A 21,505-nucleotide genomic window follows, 5' to 3' on the forward strand; every position below is an offset into this window, starting at 1 on the left:
GTGGCAAATGGAGTTCAACATGTGGGAAGTGGGAGGTCATCCACTTTAGACCCAAGAAAGAGAAATCAGAATATTGTCTGAATGGTGAGAAACTAGGAACTGCGGAGGAGCAGAGAGATTTGGATGTCCATGTACACGAATCACTAAAAGCTAATGCACAAAGGCTAATCTTGCTTATCTCAAGGGGGTTGGAATACAAAGGGAAGGAAGTGATGGTTCAGCTGTACAGAGCCCTGGTCAGACCCCATCTGGAGCACGGCATTCAGTTCTGGGCCCCGCACCCCAGGGAGGATATATTGGCCTTGGAGGGGGAGCAGCGCAGATTCACCAGTATGATTCCGGGGCTAAAAGGGTTAAATTATGAGGACAGGTGGCATAATCTTGGCTTGTATTCCCTTTAGTTTAGAAGATTGAGGAGTGATCTGATGGAGGTGTTTAAGATGATTAAAGGAGTTGACGGGGTACATACAGAGAAACTAATTCCTCTGGTGGGGCGGGGAGTCCAGAACAAGGGGGCATAAACTTAAAATTAGAGCCAGGCTATTCAGGGGTGAAATCAGGAACCGCTTCGTCACACAAGGGGCAGCGGAACTCTGGAACTCTCTCCCCCAAAAGACTATCAATGCTGTGGGTCAATTGGAGCGTTCAAGACTGAGATCAATAGATTTTTGTTGGGTAAGGGTATCAGGGGGTATGATGCAAAGGCGGGTAAATGGAGTTGTGGTACAGATCAGCCATGATCTAATTCAATGGCGGAACAGGCTTGCGAGCGGCTGAATGGTCTCCTCCCGTTCCTGCATATCAGTGACTGATTTTGCCTTTTGTGTTTTGAAGCTGGCAGATGGAGTCGAGGATGTACAATCACCTGACCAGTCAGATTGCCAGGAAATGGGCAGCAGACTCCGCTCCTTCCCGGGTAAGCTACAGCCCTCATCATGACCGTCTGGAGCCGGAGGCTCCGCCTTGTGCTTAACCAACGTTTTTTTGTCCCACTCCACAGACCTTGGAGCTGACCAGCCCGATGGTAACCAGGGGGCACTCGTCGCGAGGGGAACGGATGCTGGGGTCAAACGTCTCCGCGCTACAGGGGGAGAGCAGGAACAGGGACGTGCCTTTGGAGAGTCCAACATGGGCCCAGTCGCGCAGCAGAACGAACTCTGTGAGCTCTCGGGGGCAGTCAGACTCGGTGGAATCTCAAGGAAAGACTCTGGCATCAAAAGGTGATTTGAAGGAGCTGAACTTACTGGTGGTAACGCTAATCTTTACAGGGAAGACCCTTTGGGCCATTTACTCACTAGCGATATCAGCAGTCCACTGAAATCTTGATAAAATGGCTTTGTCTCTCACACCTAGACAGGATACGAGGGAACAGGGTTACCAACTCTGGTTGGGCGTATTCCTGGAGGTGTCATCACATGACCTCCTGCCTCCAACTGCCCCGCCCTGCACACTCCCGCCAATGGCCGCCCAACATGCCCGTACTTGCGGACCACAATCTCTTTCTCTCCGCTCTCGCCTGCAACCGCCCTTACCATCAAACATTTCTTTTCTCTAATTCATTGATACTATTGTGCTCTGTGCTACTCGGAATATCTTCTCTGGTTCCTCCAAAACTTCAGTACACCTTGCTACACACCCTTCCTCAGCCCTCCTTCCTTACTGTGTTGAAATCTGTGACAGATAGTAGCTCAGTGGGTATCCCCCCTTGCCTCTGAGTCAGCAGATTGTGGGTTCAAGTCTCACTCCAGAGACTCGAGCACATAAAGCTAGGCTGACACTCCCAGTGTAGTGCTGAGGGGATGCTGCACCGTGGTTAAACCGAGGCCCTGTCTGCTCTCTCAGGTGGATGTAAAAGATCCCATGGCACTACTTCGAAGAAGAGCAGGGGAGTTCTCCCTGGTGTCCTGGGCCAATATTTATCCCTCAATCAACATAACAAAAGCAGATTATCTGGTCATTATCACATTGCTGTTTGTGGGAGCTTGCTGAGGACAAATAGGCTGCTGCGTTTCCCACATTACAACAGCGACTACACATCAACAAGTACTTCATTGGCTGTAAAGCGCTTTGGGATGTCCTGAGGTTGTTAAAGACGCTATATAAATGCAAGTCTTTCTTTTCTTTTAAATCAAGTGTCTGCTACTGTTCCTCATTCTTTCCCAGGTCCTCAAATCCTCAGAATTCTTTCCCTTCAGTCTTTCCCACAGTCTTTTCTCCCTACTTGGTGTTATGTTCATTAATAACTAGACATTCTTATTATGAACACAGCTAGCTTTTGCTAGACCTTTTATTGAGCACATTTGGACTAGGTACTGTATCTGTGGAGGCTTCCATCTTGACTGCTGCCTTGTGGGTAGCCTAGTGCCTCATGGGTAATGTAGTCTTAATATCATACAGCTGGGTAGTGTAGTCTTATACATACAGCTATATACAGCTCTACGGCTCCACCTAGTGTCCACTATAGAATGACATGTTATTGATCGTTACACTTGGGGGGGTGGCAAACAGTGAGGATGATACCAATCGACTGCAACAGGACATAGAAAGGCTAGCAGAATGGGCAGACAAGTGGCGGATGGAATTTAATACAGAGAAGTGTGAGGTGATGCATTTTGGCAGAAGGAACAGGGAGAGGCAATATACACTTAATGGCACAGTTTTAAAGAGTGTGCAGGGACAGAGGGACCTGGGAGTTAATGTGCATAGGTCCCTGAAGGTGGCAGGACGTATTGAGAGAGTGGTTAACAAAGCATATGGGATCTTGGATATCATGAATAGAGGTATTGAGTACAAAAGTGGAGAAGTTATGCTGAACCTTTATAAAGCGCTAGTTAGGCCACAACTGGAGTATTGCGTCCAGTTCTGGTCACCACACTTTAGGAAGGATGTGAAGACCCTTGAGAGGGTGCAGAGGAGATTTACCAGAATGGTTCCGGGGATGGAGGAATCTTAGCTACAAGGACAGGTTGGAGAAGCTGGATTTGTTTTCATTAGAGCAAAGGAGGTTGAGGGGTGATTTGATAGAGGTGTACAAGATTATGACGGGTTTGGATAGGCTAGACGGGGAAAGGCTGTTCCCACTAGTTGATGGCACAAGGACTAGGGGACACAGATTTAAGGAATTGGGCAAGAGATACAGGGGGGATGTGAGGAAAATATTTTTTACGCAGCGAGCGGTGAGGACCTGGAACTCGCTGCCGACAGAAGTGGTGGAAGCGGAGACACTCAATGTTTTCAAAGGGAGACTGGATAGGCACTTGAGGGAAATAAACTTGCAGGGCTACAGGGATAGAGCAGGGGAATGGGACTGACTGGATTGCTCTGCAGAGAGCCGGCACGGACTCAATGGGCCGAATGGCCTCCTTCTGTGCCATTATGACTCTATAGGCAGGATTTTCACTGGGCCGTGGAGTAGGGATTGGAGGCGTGCGGGGGGTTAAAATTCCGAAATCAGGGGTCCCGACCCCTTCCCGCACCCAAACCCGCCTCCATGCCAGTTTCAAAGGAGGCGGGTACCCGCCCCGCACTGGAACCCGCCTACCCGAGGCGGGAAGGGATTAGTGCCAATTAACTGCCTGTTAACAGGTAGTTAACAGGCAGCTTTTAGCCTAATCCCTATTTTTGATGTTGAAGTGTGGGATTCCCGACGGCTCCAAACCACGCCAAGTTAGAGGAGGCAGGCCGTCGGGTTGAAGGACTTGGAGGGGTCGAGATGTCGGTGTTCAGATGAGTGATGTGTGCATGAGTGCAAAGGTAAGTGTGTTTGGTGTGTCTAAAGTGATTAAAGAAGTTTAAATTACCTTTTCTTACCTTTTCAGCCTTTAGGTTCCGGGAGTCCCTCATCTCACCGGCACAGAAAGCAGAATGGCTGCGAACTGTCAAAAGTGACAGCCTTCAGCTTTCTGTGCAGGAGAGATTTCTAACTGAGTCTGTGGCGAAGGACTCAGGTTAGAAGTAAGACTGTCAGTGGTTGACAGCTTCAAACAGCTGTGAAACACTGATATTTCATCTGTCAAAACCTCTTGACAGATGAAACTTCAGTCTGTGACGTCACCTGTTGCCGGGTGGCCCTTAATTGGCCTGCTGAGTCCGCTGGGCGGGCTCAACAAGGTCAATCAAGTTAAAATCGCATGGATTGGCCGCATCTCGATGGAGGCGGGACTACAACCCCGAAAGTTGTAGTCCCGCCTCCAGCCCGACTCCTGAGTTAAATTCCTGCCCAATGACTCCTACAATGTACAGGTTCTGAAACCCGAGCTTGACGTCATGTAATCAATGCTTCTTGATTGCTGCCATCTTTTCAACCTTGCATGATGGACCTTGGTTCGTCACCTAAGTTCCTCAATTATAAAAGTTTGCCTCAATTAACCCAGCAACGGAAGAATGCCCTGAATCCTACAAGACTGTGACCGATGTTGTGAACAAGTGTCATGATGCGGGGATCAGCAAAAAACCCATTAAACTATGACATCTTGCAGTTATAAGGAAAAGGAAGACTTGTATTTACATACACAGCGCCTTTAACACAGGAAAATGTCCCAAGGCGCTCCACAGGCGCGTAATCAGACAAAACTTGTCACCAAACCAAAGACGGAGATATTAGGAGGGGCGTGACTAAAAGCTTGGTCAAAGAGGCGAAAGAAAGACTCGCCTTTCTACAGCGCCTTTCACAACCTCAGGACATCCCAAAGCGCTTTACAGGCAATGAAGTACATTTTGAAGTGGAGTCACTGTTGTAATGTAGCAAACACGGCAGCCAATTTGCGCACAGCAAGCTCCCACAAACAGAAATGAGATAAATGACCTTTTTGGTCCCTAATCAGCCCCAGCTTTTCTTTGGCTATTTATATGTTTATAAAAGACTTTTGGGTTTCCCCATTTATGTCAGCTGCTAATCTTTTCACATACTCTCTCTTTGCCCCTCTTAATTCCTTTTTTAGATAGCCTCTGTACTTTCTGTATTCAGCTTGGTTTTCTACAGTATTATGAACCTTACATTTCTCACAAGCCTCCTTTCTCTGTCTCATACTAATCTCTATGGGGGAGAAATTTGGTTACGCCCCATTTGGAGTACCGTCCCGGCTGCTAAATTGGGCTTACCGCCCCGGCAAGGAAGCGGAGCGCTATCTCGGGCGCTCCACTTCCTCTCGGGGTGGTGTCTGGGGCACAAAGCGTGGTAGCGCCGGAGCACTATGCGGCTGCTCCGCATAGCACTGATGCGTTTCATCGCCCCTCCCCTTCTGCTAAAGGGGAAGGGCACTGTGCACTCTGCAGGCTGCACTGAGATGCGGTGCCGGACTGCGCGATGGCGGCCATGGCCCACGCCAAGGGCCGCCACGAGAGGCTGACCTTGAGGTCGGCCAAAACAATAAAACGGTGTTTCCCCTTTAATTACCGCCTCGCGACTGGAGGTTGGCCCAGTTCGCGACCCGCGAGGCTGTCGCTGACATCGCCTGCAACAGCTTCGTGGGACGCGGCTGAATTTCTACCGCGGGGTGGTAAGGGGCCGCGGCAGAGCGCTAAGGTGTTGCGTCGCTCGGCGATGACGTCATTGCCGGCGGCGCAGCGCTGTGGGGCGCTACCGGCTACTGGCGCCGCTAACCTCCCGTTGAATTTTGTGGGAGGCATTAGCAGTGCTGTGCCTGGGCACTAGGGGATTTACGCCCCGTTAGCCCCATCCGGGGGCGCTAACAAGAGGCTGAAACCAACCCAATTTTTCCCCCTATATCTTTAGTCATCCAGGGAGCTCTAACTTTGGATGACCTTCCTTTGCCCCTCATGAGAATGTGTTTTCTCGGTACCCGAACCATCTCTTCTTTGAAGGCCTCCCATTTCTCATTTACTGTTGTGCCTACCAATTTTTGATTCCAATCCACCTGGGCCAGATCCCTTTTCAACTCACTGAAGAGCCCTTCTCCAGTTAAGCATTTTTACGCTTGATTGTTCCTTGTCCTTTTCCATCACTATTCTAAACCTGATGATGTTATGATTACTGTTCCCCAAAAGCTCCCCCACTGAAACATGCTCCACTTTCCCCACTTCATTCCCAGAACTGGATCCAGCACTGCTTGCTTCCTCGTTGGGCTGGTAACACACTGATCAAGAAAGTTCTCTTGTACATGTTTCAGGAATTCCTCCTCCTCTTTGCCCTTTACACTGTTACTATCCCAATCTATATTAGGATAATTGAAGTCCCCCATTATCACTATTCTGTATTTCTTGTATCTTTCTGTAATTTGTCTGCAAATTTGCTTCTCTATTCAGTGGCCAATAGTATACAACCAGTAGCGTAATAGCTCCTCTATTGTTCCTTAATTCTAACCAATTAGATTCTGTCTTTGCCTCCTACTTCTGAACTATTCTTTACTCTAGTGCTATTTGCCTCTCTCAGCCCTCTGTGCACCTGGTTTCTCCTCTCTGATGTTTCATTCTGGTTCCCCTCTACCAGCCAAATTAGTTTAAACCCTCCCCCACAGAACTAGTTAACCTCCCCGTGAGGACATTGGTCCCAGCTCTGTTGGGGTGCAACCCGTCCACCTTGAACAAGTCCTTCCTCCCCCAGAACTGGTCCCAATGCCCCAGGAATCTGAAGCCCTCCCTCATGTACCATTTCTCCAGCCATGCATTATCCTACTATTCCTATACTCACTGGCGCGTGGCAGTGGGAGTAATCCCGAGATTACTACCTTTAAGATCCTGCTCTTTAATTTCCTCCCTAGCTCCTGAAACTCTGACTGCGGGACCTCAACCCTTTACCTTCCTATGTCATTGGTTCCAACATGGACCACGACTTCTGGCTCTTCCCCTTTCCCCTGCAGAATCTGCACCCTCTCGATGATGTCCTTTCCCCTGGTACCAGGGAGGAACCACACCATGTGTAACTCACGTCAGCAGTTGCAGAAACACCTGTCTATCACCCTGGTGCCATGGATGTGCTCTAGACCGCACTCCTCTCGTGTTGTCACTCTCGTCAGTATTCAGCACTGAAAGCCGGTTTATGAGCACTACACTGCCGGAGGATTCCTGCGCTGTCTGCCTCTTCCTACCCTGCCGGCTGGCCACCCTGTCACTATTCTCCTGAACTCTCTGTGACTGTGGGATGACTACCTCCTGGAATGTGCGCTCCAGGAAATTCTCAGCCTCCCGTATGCACTGCAGTGACTCCAGCCGCTCCTCAAGCTCAGAAACCCTGATCTTGAGCACAAGCAACTGGAGGCACTTTAAGATTAGGATCACAGGCTCACACACAGATTACCCAACAGGGCTTTAGAAGTTGTAAGGCTTTTATTAAAGAGCTACAGTTTTAAAGCATAATCAGATACTCCATATGGTTTAAGCTGAGTATAGTAGACATACAACCCGTGACAGTAGGAGCAATCTATGACTCCCGAAGCGGAACGCCACGACCGGACGGATGGTTGGTTGGATGTCTGATGAGGCAGCGTGGAGGTCTTGGGTCAGCATCAGCAAGTCTCTGCAGTCAGCAACAGCAGTCACCTCTGTTGATTCGTCCCCCGAGCTGTTGGAGGTGTTAGGCGTGAGCCAGCATTGATCCACCTCAGAGGCTAAACTTAGTCAAGGTGTTAGGCCTGAGCCAGCATTGATTTCCACCTCGAAGAAGCCTTCGCCCCTCGCTGTCTGTCTTCTGCTCTCAGCCCACTATATTTATAGTTACTTCGGTGGGCCGTGATTTATTTAATGTCAATCACTGTTACTAATCTTCATCCCAAGTGTAATGTGGGAAAACATCTCTCACTGTCTCTTTCTACATGGCTGTCCAGCCCTTTCCTCTTATCTTTCTGAGGAATGTTTTATCAAGTTTCTTCAAGGGCATTTTATGGCTTTGTGGCTCCTTATCATCGAGCAGGTGCTATCCTCCCTCTTTCCTTGCATTTTATGACCTTCTTATCATTTTGGTGTTTGTTAATTGACCTTGCTGACCCTTCCCCCATCTGTCCCTGACTGCAGTTTTAATTTCTGTTCTAAGAGTCAAACTTCATCTATGAATCTAATAGCTGTTTCTTACAGCACTTCCTGTACATGTGATTATCCAGGACACATGAAGCGTCCTGGAGTTCCCACATTACATAGGAATTGCAGGCAACGGGTCTCAGCTGTCCCATCATTTTACTAGATATTGGCCGAGGACACCGGGGATATCTTCCCTGCTCTTCTTCGAATAGTGCCGTGGAATCTTTTACGTCCACCTGAGAGGGTAGATGGGGCCTCGGTTTAAGGTCTCGGTCTGAAAGACGCCACCTCCAACAGCGCGGCACTCCTTCAGTACCATCAGCCAAGGTTCTGTGCTCAAGTCTCTGGAGTGGGCCTCGAACCCACAGCCTTCTTGACTCAGAGACGAGAGACTTAACAACTGAGCCACTTAAAAGAGGACAGAGAGGAGGAATGGCAGAGAAGTTTAGAGAGGGAATTTCAGAGCTTAGGGCCTAGACAGTTGAAGGCACGGCCGGCAATGGTGGAGTGAAGGGAGTGGTGGATGCTCGAGGGCAGAGTTGGAAGAGCGCAGTGATCTCGGAGGGAAACATAGAAACATAGAAGATAGGAGCAGGAGTAGGCCATTCGAGCCTGCTCCGCCATTCAACGAGATCATGGCTGATCATCCAAACCCTAGCACCCGGTCCCTACACCGACAGCCATCCCACACAAGCCCTATCCCCGTAACCCCACGTATTTAATCCCCCCTAACACTAAGGGTCAATTTTTATCATGGCCAATCAACCTAACCCGCACATCTTTGGACTGTGGGAGGAAACCGGAGCACCCGGAGAAAACCCACGCAAACACGGGGAGAATGTGCAAACTCCACACAGACAGTCACCCGAGGCCGGATTTGAACCCGGGTCCCTGGCGCTGTGAGGCAACAGTGCTAACCACTATGCCACCGTGCTGCCACCGTGAAGGCAGTGACTTCCCAAAATATAATTAGAGGAAATTGCAGCTCACCCAGGACTGGATGTCGGACAAGCAGTCTGATAGCACAGAGGCAGTGGAGGGGTCGAGAGAGGTGGTAGTGAGATAGAGCTGGGTGTCGTCAGCGCACATGTGGTACCCGATGTGGTATCTTCGAATGATGTCACCGAGGGATAGCATGTAGATGAGAAACGAGGGGGGCCAAGAATAGATTCTTGGGGGATTCCGGAGGGAATGATGTGGGAAGAGAAGCCATTGCAAGAGCTTTTTCCAGGGGCGGATGTTGAAAGATGTGGGGTTGGAAGGGGGAAAGGGGATGTGAATGGTGAGGGATACAAGGAAGTGATTGAGACGATGGGAATAGAGAGGCCACGTGAGATGGCAAGGTCGAGGAGGTGACTGTGAATATCTGTAGGGGAGTTTATATGCAGGGAGATGTTAAGAGCTGACAGGAGGGCAGTGAATTCAGAGGAGAGAGGGCAGGATGAGTTTAGATGGAGGTTGAAATCACAGAGGTTGAGGAGTCGCTCGGTGCAGAGGCGGACTGGGGAAAGCAGTGAAGATATCTTGGTGAGAAATTTGGATTGGCACCTGGGTGGGCAGTACAGAACGAGAATTTTAAAGGACAAGGGAGAGGGGTGGAACAAGATGAGATGCTCAAAGGAGGAGATGGTGCCAGAGGAGTAGGGGGACAGACCAAGGTGTGATTTCCTGAATCCTCCCACCCACCCTTCATTAGTTTAAAGCCCTGTCTACTGCCCTAGTTATTCAGTTCGCCAGGACACTGGTCCCAGCCCAGTTTAAGTGGAGCCCCTCCTAACGGAACAGCTCCCTCTTTCCCCAGTACTGGTGCCAGTGCCCCATGAACTGAAACGTTTTCCTCCCATACCACTCTTTCAGCTATGCATTTAAACCTCTAATCTGTTTGTCCCTATGACAAATTGCGTGTGGCTCAGGTAACAATCCCGAGATTATTTCCTTTGAGGTTCTGCTTTTTAATTTGGATCCTAGATCCTCAAACTCACTCAGCAGAACCTCATTCCTAGTTCTACCTATGTAGTTGGTTCCTACGTGGACCACGACAACTGGATCCTCCCTCTCCCACTCCAAGTTCTCCTCCAGCCGCAAGGAGATGTCTTTAACCCTGTGTAATGAAATCTGTTTGTCTTGCCTGTATTCGTTTAGCACTCATGTATATTACCCTCCCCGACACGGTGTATAGTTTCACTTCCTCTTCCCTGACTAACCTGGAAGGTTCCAGGTCTTGGCTCTTGGCTCCGCCCCTGACCTCTCTTACTTAAAGATCCCAGGATCTGTATGACTCATTCCTGTGAGCCAGTCAGTGTGTTGAGATGCTAGCTCTGATCTTAGTGATTAAAAGCCAACTTGTTAAAGTCTATAACTTCTAGTTTTGTGGTTATTGAAGGCACATCACCCTGGCACCGGGCAGGCAACACAACCTTCGGAACTCTCGGTCGTGGCTGCAGAGAACAGTATCTATCCCCCTGACTATACTGTCCCCTACCACAACTACATTCCCTTTCACTCCCCCCACTTGAATGGCCTCCTGCACCATGGTACCATGGTCAGCTTGCTCATCCATCCTGCAGGCTTTTCCCTCATCCACACAGGCAGCAAGAACCTCATACCTGTTGGACAAGGGCAAAGGCTGAGGCTCCTCCAGCACTGAGTTGCAGTCACACCCTCCTGTCCCTGACCACTAACCAGACCTGTACCACTACCTAACTTAAGGGGTGTGACTGCCTCCTGGATCAAAGTGTCCAGGTAACTCTCCCCATCCCTGATGCTCCGCAATGTCTGCACCTCAGACTCCAGCTCAAAAACTCTGAGCTGAAGTTCCTCAAGATGCAGGCACTTACTGCAAACGTGGTTGTCCGGGATCACAATGCTCTCCACAAACTCCCACATGCTACTGTTGCGACACACCACCTGCACTGCCATCCCTATATGGCCTTGTTTTATTTAATTAAATTTGTAATTAGGTAGCTTAGTTTACAGTGTAGTTTCTTGACTACTTACTTGATCTAGATTAAGTTATGGGTACTGAAATTAAATATCTACCTATAACACAAAGCACTACAAGTAGTGTAGGCAAAAAGCAGCAACTCCTTCCCCCTCTTCTCCGAATTCCCACTCTTTCCAAACTCCCAAATAAAACACTCTGTTTATGTACACTGCGTTTTAATCCCGCTCTGTGCTCTGCAGGCCTGTTTACTCTTATACTCTAGGAGCCTCACCCAATTTACCAGTGTTGACTCTGCTCCCCTTCTCCTGGTGATTAGCGCCTATTCAAGACAAACACTTACAGCTGACTGACAGTTAATTGCCAATGGCAGGCACCTTCTGTTAACTACAGTTTTTAAAGTTCTAGGTTAAAATCAGAATGTTAAACTAAATTTCACTTTTTACATCTACTACTTACCCAATACTTACCAGAAATTCCCACTCTTTCCAAATTCCCAAATAAAACACTCTGTTTAAGTACACTCCGTTTTAATCCCACTCTGTGCAGACCGCTCTAAGCTCTGTGCACACGAACCTCCTCCCACCCCTCTCCATCGCACCCTGTCAGCATAATCTTCTATTCCTTTCTCCCTCACTGTGTTTATCTGGCTTCCCCTTAAATGCTCTATTCACCTCAACCACTCCCTGTGGTAGTGAGTTCCACATTCTAACCGCTCTCAGAGTAAAGAAGTTTCTCTTGAATTCTCTATTGGATTTACTCGTGACTATCATATTTTTGGCCCTTAGTTTCAGATTCCCCTAAAAGTGGAAACATCTCTAAGTGTACCCTATTGAACCCTGTCATAATTTTAAAGACCTCTATTAGGTCATCCCTCAGCCTTCTCTGTTCTAGAGAAAAGAAGCCCAGCCTGTTCAGTCTTTCCTGATAGGTATAACCTCTCAGTTCATCCTAGTAAATCCTTTTTTGCACCTTCTCCAGTGCCTCTATATTCTTTTTATAATATGGAGACCTGAACTGTTTACAGTACTCTAAGTGTGATATGGTGACCAGAACTGATTGTGCTTTTGTCAGTGTCAGGCACGGAGTTGGTGAGCAGCGAGCGAGTGAGCGGAGAGCGAGTTAACGGCCGGAAGCCACGGGTGGAAAGTGGATACTTCTCCTTGGAACGAGCGAAATCGGACTCGGTTCACAACTTGCCCCCTGCCACGCACCGGACTGCGGAGAACAGGAGCGCGGGCCAGAGTGGCTCTCCCGCCTTCGGGAGCGCCGTGGGAGGCGGGGGGCTGCTCGGCTTGGGCCGGCTGACGTCATCCCAGAGTTCCTTCGAGTCGGAGTCAAGCTGGGGCACGAGGACCAGCGTAGGAAGCTCGGAGGCCAGGCTCTTCCGCAAAGAATACACGGTGCTGGCGGATATCCCGAAGCCCAAGAGGATCATCAGCCGGGAGAAGTTGGAGCAGGATTGTAAGCAGCTGGGGCAGAAGACGCGAACACGGAGCCCTGGGCGCGAGGAAGTCAAGCGCTTGTTCGGACAAGAACGCAGGTTAGAACGATCACATGTGTCTCAGTCAACGGCTTGTGTATATAACAGGGAGCGACTATCCTCCTGATGCAACCATCTAGAAAAGGGAAGGCTTAAGGGTGACCTGATAGAGGTCTTTAGAGATTACGAAAGGGTTCGATAGACTAGACGTAGGGGAGATGAGGAATTCAGGAGAAACCTCTTTACCCAGAGAATGGTGAGAATGTGGAACTTGCTGCCACAAAGAGTAGTTGAGGCGAATAACGTAGAGGCATTTTAGGGGAAGCTAGATAAACACACGAGGGAGAAAGAATAGAAGGATATGCTGATGGGGTTAGATGACGTAGGGTGGGAGGAGGCTCGTGTGGGGCATAAACACCGGCATAGATCAGTTGGGCCGAATGGCCTGTTTCTGCAATCTATGTAATGCAAAGCTTTGTAATACGCTTTAGTTTTTCATGTGATCAATAACTTGCACGTATTTATCTCAGAAAGTGACAAGTTACATTTCACATGTGGACTTCTGGGATAATTGTTCACCCTTGAGCTGCTAGGAAGCCTCAGGTGACACATCTGAGAAGCACAGCGCGTGAGTCTCTGGTCAGACAGCCATGCGCCTGAATTTCCAACATGGCCGCCAACATGTGAGCGTCTCACCAGAAGCACAAAATTGAAATTTCCCTTTACAGGGCAAAAAAACCTGTTGGTCAATTTTGCTGTTTTATTAACCACCTCTCCATGCAATTGGTGCTGCCATTGCAGGGGTTTTCAAACTTTTCTATACGTGGGACCTTTTGACCTGCAACTAATATCTGGGGATCCCCATTGAAACTCCCGAATGGCAGGCCTTGACTTTGATGGGGTAGGGCGGGGCGGAAAGGTTGCGGGTGAGCCCAGTAACGAGCGGCACACTCGGACAGGTCGAGGACGTGGAGGCCCAGTCAATCTTAATGGGAACGTTCCCCAGGAGTCAGCGGGTGGAGGCGATTCCCTCGCATCGCGGTGGGAGGCCAGGGATTCCTCGCGTTCCAGATTTGGGGGGGGGGTGTCGGTGCAGGAAGCCCAAGGCCTCTTTGTGGGACCTGCGGGGGATGTGGGGGGCGGGGGGGTTGGAAGCACTACTGCTCCTCCTGGCCCACAAGGTGCTGAAAGAGAGGGAAAATTTTAAAACTTACCTGGGCCTCTTCTGGCCAATTGGCTCCTCCCGCCGTGGTTCTGTTGCCGGGCGACAGACAGCGGGGGCCTCCGCCTGAGTTGACGCTACTATTACGATGCGGCGTCGATGACATCATCGGGCCGCGACCGTTGCATCTTAAGTAGGCCCCGCCTGACTTTAGCGGGAGCCTTGTCGAGGGCCTGAATCAGTGCTGTTAATATTACAACGGGCGGGTTGGAGTCGGAAATTCAATTTTTAGGATTTTAACCCCTCGCCCGACCCTTTCCTGCCCGTGGGGGAGGTGCTAAACATGGAGGCCAGAGTCAGCTATCCAAAGGAAAACAGTACTGTCATTGCCAAGAACATACTTCATTAGTGTGGAGCAACAGAAATAACAAGCTCGCAAATCAACAGATAAAGGAAAATACACGAGTCTGTGGGCCCCGGAGACCCCTGAGATTTCTTCAGGGAACCCCTAATGTGCTGGACCCCAGTTTGTGCTGTTGGCCCAGCAGAATTCAGAGAATGATACAGCACAAAAGATGGCCATTCGGCCCATCGTGCCTGTGCCGGCTCTTTGAAAGAGCTCTCCCATTAGTCCCACTCCCCCTCTTTCTCCATAGCCCTGGGAATTTTCCTTTTTAAATATTTATCCAATTCCCTTTTGAAAGTTACTATTGAATCTGCTTCCACCACTGTTTCAGGCAGTACATTCCTGATCATAGCAACTCGCTGCGTAAAAAAAATTCTCCTCATCTCCCCTCTGGCTTTTTTGCCAATTACAGTATAGTAACCCCTCCCCAACCGCGGGGGATACGCCCCTGAAAACCCCCGTGGTTAGTAAAACCACGGTTGGCAAATACAGTATAAATGTTCAAATAACACAATAAAAAAGAATATAAAAGCAATAAAATCATGTTATTTACCTTAATCCTAAATTAAAAACCGCGTAAACGCAAAATTCACGGCCGGGGTTGGCAAAAGTTGTCGTAGAGAGGAAACCGTGTATACTTGAAATCCGCATATGGCAAAACCGCGGTTGGGGCGGGATTCCTGTATCTTAAATCTGTGTTCTCTGGGTACCGACCCTCTTACCACTGGAAACAGTTTCTCCTTATTTACTCTATTCATGATTTTGAACACCTCGAATAAATCACCTTCTCTGCTCTAAAGAGAACAATCGCAGCTTCTCCGGTCTCCCCACAGGAAGTCCCTCATCCCTGGTACCATTCCAGTCAATATTTCTTTTATTCGTTCACGGGATGTGGGCGTCGCCGGCAAGGCCGGCATTTATTGCCCATCCCTAATTGCCCTCGAGAAGGTGGTGGTGAACCGTCATTTCAGAGGGCAGTTAAGAGTCAATCACATTGCTGTGGGTCTGGAGTCACATATCGGCCAGACCGGGTAAGGACGGCAGATTTCCTTCCCTAAAGGACATTAGTGAATCAGACGGGTTTTTACAACAATCTGGTAGTTTCATGGTCACCATTACTGATGCTAGCTTTTTATTCCAGATTTATTTAATTAACTGAATTTAAATTCCCCAGCTGCCGTGGTGGGATTTGAACTCACGTCTCTGGATCAATGGGCCAGGCCTCGGGATTACTAGTTCAGTAACATAACCACTATGCTACCGTACCCGCAAATATCCTTTACACCCTCTCTAAGGCCTTGACATCCTTCCTAAAGTGTGGTGCCCAGAATTGGACACAGTATTCCAGCTGAGGCCTAACCTGTGATTTATAAAGGTTTAGCATAACTTCCTTGCTCTTGTACTCTGCCTCTAGTTATAAAGCCAAGGATTCCGTACGCTTTTTTAACAGCCAGATCAACTTAAGATCATAAGGATTAGCAGCAGGAGTGGGCCATACGGCCCCTCGAGCCTGCTCCGCCATTCAATAAGATCATGGCTGATATTCGACCTCAACTTCACTTTCCTGCTCTATCCCTTGATTCTTGTCGGTAAGTAAATATGATGGGATTTTAAAAGAAAACTCCCACCCCTTCCCCCCCCCCCCACTGCCCCCTCCCCCCAGCACAGATAAATGGGACATAGTCCCACCCAACAAAAACAGCTGAGGCTGAAGTGATGAACTCCCGTAACAAGGAGCTATGTGTCTGGTTGGAAGAGGTTTAGGCGTCACAGGGATAGGCGCAGATTGAGCTGATCATAATGGCCCAGAACTTGCTGGGGTGGGCCATCTCGCGGAGTGCCCCTTTAGTTAGACTTGTTCCTGCACATCTTCCGCTCAACAATTTTTCGCCCTGTAACTTGCTGGAAGTGCGAGCTAATAATGGCGCGGCGAGGGCACCGGGGCCATCTGGAACCTTGGCGAACGACGGATCCAACAGCCTATCTCCTTCACCCCGGAAGATTTGAGGATTGAGAAAGAAACAGAGGAAGCACCGAGAAGGAGGGCGAGCTAGAGAGAAATCAGGTACAGAAACAGAAAAAATAGAGAGGAATTGGATTAAGAGAAAGAAAAAAAGAGACAGAAAGGAAAAGTAAGAATTTAAAAAAAAATTATATTTGACATTTTTAAAATCTCCCAAAACAATTCAGAACCTGAAGGAATGAGACACCACGGTCTTAATTGTTCACTTCCTGGGCCAGAGAGGTAGACTGGCAGAATTTAACAATTATTACATTGTTAAAAGGGTACTTGGGCTGATAATGACTAGACTTAATGTTCTGTGGCGAGTTTAATGGGCAATTAATCCAGCAACTACATGAAAATCACGGGGATGTTAAGCGCGAGATGCCGTTTATGTGAAACCAAGGGCAGAGTGGCACAAATCGGCCAGCAACTAATTTGTGGCGACTCGCAATCCACGGGGAAACTCTTCCTCGCCGCAAGTTTCTGGACGATTTAATAAGAGTGCGTCGTTCACACGCTATTATTTTTCCAACAAATTCTGGCCCGTACTCTGCCATGCACAGTGATTGCCATGGAGCTGGGACTGGGGAGGGGATTGCTGTGTGAGGGCAATAGGCCAGGGTTGACCGGTGGAGTTGTGAGGAGAGATGAATATTCTGGAGTTTTGCTAGAGGGGAGCAGGGATTATTTATGCCGAAATTTTCCTGAGGAGATTAAATGAGATAACCCCCGAAAACGGCCGTGGGGATTGTGGTACACAGTTAACCCGCGCCCGCTCATAGCACTGCAGACAGCACGTTAAATTCCTGCTGCTTGCTAGTTTTCCACGATTGCCGCGTGCAGCCAGCGCTACTGTTGATTGGCTGCACCCAAATGTAGGGGCCCAATATTGCGAGTGGCTAGCGCTACTTAAAGGCAGCCTGCACCTCTTACAGGGGAGGTGCGTTGTGGCTGCAAGGAGTGGCGGCTTCCCTTGGCGAACCGAACCTGTGCTGTGATACTTCGAGGAATGGTTGAACGTGCGAGAGAGCGAGCACCAGGATTTTCTGATGCTGCACTGGAGGCCTTGGTGGAAGAGGTGGAGAAAAGGAGAGACATCCTGTATTCGCAGAGGGTGCAGGAGGCCCTCCAGACACATGCTCGGGAGGCAGTGGGAAGAAGTAGCGACGGAGGTCAATGCCAGGAGTCTTGCTCCAGGAACGTGGATGCAGCATAGGAAGATGCTTAATGATCTGACAGGAGTTCAACCTTCAAATGGCATATCCTGCCAACTGCACCACTAGCCTCATCCTCTGCTCAATTCACTACACGCCCACCACCCATCTACCAACAATCAGTATTCAACCCGCCAATTCATACGGTTTACTTCATCCTCACACACTTAGCAAGCCTCACACCCACAGCTCACACGCACTGGCAGCTATTCAAACATGACAACCACATCACCCAAAAAATATTACAGGACACTCACGGACACACTTTCCTGCAGGAGGAGGTGGCGCATAACAGCAGGCAGCAGCAAAGAACTGGAAGAGGACAAGCGCGTCTGCATGTTTTAACCCCCATGGAGGAGACAGTGCTGGCTATCATGGGAAGGGGCATCACTGTGGCCGTGGCCACTGGCGGGGCTGGAGAAGTTGATGATGAGCATCTCTGCATTCCTAATCCTTATTCTCTCTTCCCACTTCTCCCTCATCACACAATCTCTTCTGACTCACAAGCTGCAGATGGTGTAAAAACACACTTCTTACTTTCTCCTCTCCCCTCACCACAACCCAACCCTTGTCCCTTTTTTCATTTCAGGTAGCCAAGAACTGGAACCTTCCCAGTCAGCGGAGGAAGTGGAAGAAGACAGTGATGATGAAGAGACACCATCACTCGATCTTACGCTCGCAGCCACCAGCTCAGAGACTGACACTGCGCGTATTTTAGTGGCTAGGATAGAGGAAGTATCTGCTTGTGGTGAGACACCGGGCACAAGTGCACAGGAGCTGGGGCGGGGGGAAGGACAACACTGGTGTCAGCTCGGTAGAGGATGAGGTCGCATACTAGTTCTGTTGTAGAGGAGTCAGATAAGGACTTTGATGGGCCAGGCTACTGAAGAAGGCTGATGGGTGTCATGAATCTCACCATTCATGTAGAAATGACTCATGAGATAACACTGGGCGGCCAGCTGGTGGCGCCGTCCAGGGAAAGTATAAATACTCGGGCGTGGGCCCAGCTTGCTCGGGATGTTTCTGTAACCAGGAACTAGTGATGTAACTAGAACTCATGGTTGTGAAACAGTTGATTAAAGCCTTGTTTTATACTCCGACCAAGTGCTTAGTAGTTTTCTTATGTCAATGGGTTTACACACCGAAATGCTTGGTGCACTGGAAAGCTTGTGCAAAATGTCAAGGAGCACGGAGGAGTCCAGCTCAAACTTGGCACAGAGCTTGGAGCCCATCCTTTCAAACCTGGAATGGGTGATCACCTCCACCAGCACACCTGTGGAACCCACCATGATGCAGTGTCTGATGGCCAATGTCACAGCTTCCATTGCAGCACAAGCAGCTTCCATCAAAGGTCTGAGTACTGCAGTGGAAGCTCAGACTGCTGCCATCGTGGTTGTGGATAGCAGTGTTCAAAGGGGCTTCCAGGGGCATCACAGCAGTCGGCTCTCCAACAGATCACCAGGATTGCTGAGGCGCCGCTCCAGGAGAGTGGCAGTGGCTCCATGGAGCACGAACCTGGTGCCCTCCTTCAGGATGATAGCATTCCCGCTCCCACCCCTGTCACTCCGCCAGTGCCCTTGCTGTTGCCTGTCAGACAGACAGCCCAGACTGCTGCAGCCCAGGCCGAGATGGTGCAGTCTGAAGCCGGGCCTGCTAGGCCCAGAGCTGCTCGAAGTCACCCTCCAATGTCATCTGCAATCTCCTCAGTTGAAGGTCAGCAGCCTTCCACCACCCTGCAGCCACTGGGGAAGCACCTCGTAGGAGCACTCAGAGAGGCAAAGGTACACGGAAGACAGGCACTAAGAGAATGCACTTGGGTGATTAGTTTCATTTTGTATGTCTAATTTTGTGATTGACTTGATAAATTTGGATTTGACTTTGCATTTGTTGGCGGGTTTTATTTCCGCGGTGAACTGAGGGAGGAACCAATGGGTGTTGTCAGAAAGAGGACGATGTGATGGTCAGTGATAGAGGAAAGGTAAGGAGTGTGGGACTGCTGGTGAATGGGGAGGTGTGGTTGAGGTTACTGGTATCGCTCATGAATAATCTGATCACATAGAGCCCTGGCAGAAAGGGGCTGCCTATGTTGTAGCCTCTCCTCTTCCTGCTCCTCAGCTGCTCCCTTATAAGGGCCAGGTTGTGCAGCATGCAGCATGACCAGAAAGCCCTGCAGCGGGTAGTCAAAACTGCCCAACGCATTACCGGCACCCGGCTACCGACCATAGAGCACATATACCAGAAACGCTGTTTACGGAGGTCACGGACCATCATCAAAGACCCTACCCACCCCAGCCACAGTCTGTTCGCCCCCCTGCCATCTGGGAGACGCTACAGATGCATTCGCACCCGAACGACCAGATTTAGGAACAGCTTCTTTCCCAGGGCTGTCATCCGACTGAACTCCACAAATAAACTCTAAAGCCTGCACATCTGCCAATGCACTTTATTGGCCCAGTAATTCCTGTCGGGGGCTTGCCGCGCGTGCAAGCCCCCGATGTGCACTCACCCTGCGCGCCGACATCTGAAATCTGGCCCGCAGTGGCTTTCCTGTCAGTGGCCAGGTTCTGATCCCGGCGCGCTGTGCTAACCTGACCCAGCGGCGTAGTTAGTGCGATGTGCCGGCTGGGATCAGGTGAGCACTGTTCAGCCAATCAGGGGAGGGGAAACTTCATTCATAAGTTTGATTGTAAAGACTGTCAAACTCATGAAAAGTACTGCACCCCAAAACACTACTTAAACTTTAAATAAAATTTTAAAAAGCATCCCAATAATTAAATTAACTATGAATAACTTTAAAAAACTATTTTAAACAACTAATCAAATTTTTGAAAAAAATAAATTTAAAAAAAATAGGGTCTAAAACTAAACTTACCTTACTGTAGATTCTTTAAAAATAATAAACCTGTGGGGAAAAAAATTTTCTAAATTGTACTAAAAGACCACTTACCTGTAAAACTAAGTACTTACGTGTGGTTTTTCAATGCGTAAAAACCGGAGGCCTTTACACATGCGCAAATCTGTAAAAATACAGGAAATCCAAGTCGCACGCGCTGCCCGATACCGCGCATGCGTTCAGCCTCTTAACCCCTTGGGTCAGAGGACAGGAAATGCCGGTTTTCAGCGCATGCGCTGTGCATGCTGAAAACCGACAATTCCTCCGGGCACACGCGTGAGTACCCCGTCCTTACTCACGCGTTGCAACAGGAATTACTGGGCCATTGTGTTTATGTTAATGTATTACAAGCCAAATGAATGTTGAATGTTTAAATGTCTTAATCTAAATGTACACTCTCGGGAGCTGCAAGCCTACATTTCGTTGTACTGCACTTGTGCACTAACAATGACAATAAAAGTTGATTATTATTATTGTTATTATTATTACTACCACAAAATTTGATACCCGCTCAGCTGAGCACTGTAGGGCTCCTCCAGAGCGGTCCAGGCAGCGGAAGCATTGCTTGAGGAGGCCGATGGTGTGCTCTATTGATTCTTGTCGCAGCATGGCTCTCATTGTAGGCCTCCTGTGCACATGTGCATGGGTCCCTGACTGGAGTCATGAGCCATGTCATGAGGGGATAATCCTTGTCGCCCAGTAGCCAGCCTTTGACAAATGCAGATGGTGCAGAGGACTGCCGCAGAGTGAAAGACTAGTGACCGCTGCCAAGGTAACGGGGCATTCGCCTGCATGATGCGCCGCCTGTGGTCGCACACCAGCTACACATTGAGGGAGTGCAATCCCTGTCGGTTCATGAAAACGGCAGTTTTCAGACGAGGAGCACGCAAGGCAATGTGCCTGCAATCAATGGCACCATGGGGAAGCCTGCAACCCGTGCAAACCCTCGTGCAAACCCTCGTGCAAACCCTCGTGCCCACTCCGCCTGCTTGTGTTCGGCAATGGGTAATGGAATGAGGCCGCCTCCCTGTGTATAGAGAGCCTCAGTGCAGCAGCGCACTGTGAACTGCGAGATGTTGCTTATATCTCCAGCAGCAGCCCGGAAGGAGCCAGGCGCATAAAAGTTGAGAGCCACGGTCACCTTGACAGCCACTGGCAATGCCGTCCTTGCCCTGCTCTGTTGCCGCAGCAGTTGAAAACATTTCACTCACAACCTCCTTTTGTGAAGTGAAGACGACGCATGCATTGGCCCGCGCTGAAGTTAAGGTAAGAGAATTGCTCCCTAAAGACTCTGGGCGGATATGGTGCGCACGCCCAACCCTTTACCAAGATGGCGTCCGGCGCACTTCCCGTCGAAAGTGTGCGCGCTCACCTCGGACACCATTTTGAAACCTTAGGTGGCTGTGTAGCGCCTAAAAAAATGGGGCCCA

General features: G+C 49.4%; 1 protein-coding gene across 1 annotated transcript in view; it reads left to right on the forward strand.

Moving 5' to 3' along the window:
• Positions 1–21,505, forward strand: part of LOC147098983 (uncharacterized) — a 411,709-nt gene that overhangs the window by 68,023 nt on the left and 322,181 nt on the right. Inside the window, exons 2-5 of the mRNA XM_085969501.1 lie at positions 835–916; positions 1,001–1,220; positions 4,555–4,558; positions 12,012–12,455. Coding sequence (XP_085825627.1) covers positions 835–916; positions 1,001–1,220; positions 4,555–4,558; positions 12,012–12,455 — 750 coding nt within the window. The remainder of the gene's footprint in view (positions 1–834; positions 917–1,000; positions 1,221–4,554; positions 4,559–12,011; positions 12,456–21,505) is intronic.

This window comes from Somniosus microcephalus, chromosome 28, assembly GCF_052327205.1.
Source record: "Somniosus microcephalus isolate GS21.2 chromosome 28, FLI_Smic_1.0, whole genome shotgun sequence".
Classification (NCBI taxonomy): Eukaryota; Metazoa; Chordata; class Chondrichthyes; order Squaliformes; family Somniosidae; genus Somniosus; species Somniosus microcephalus.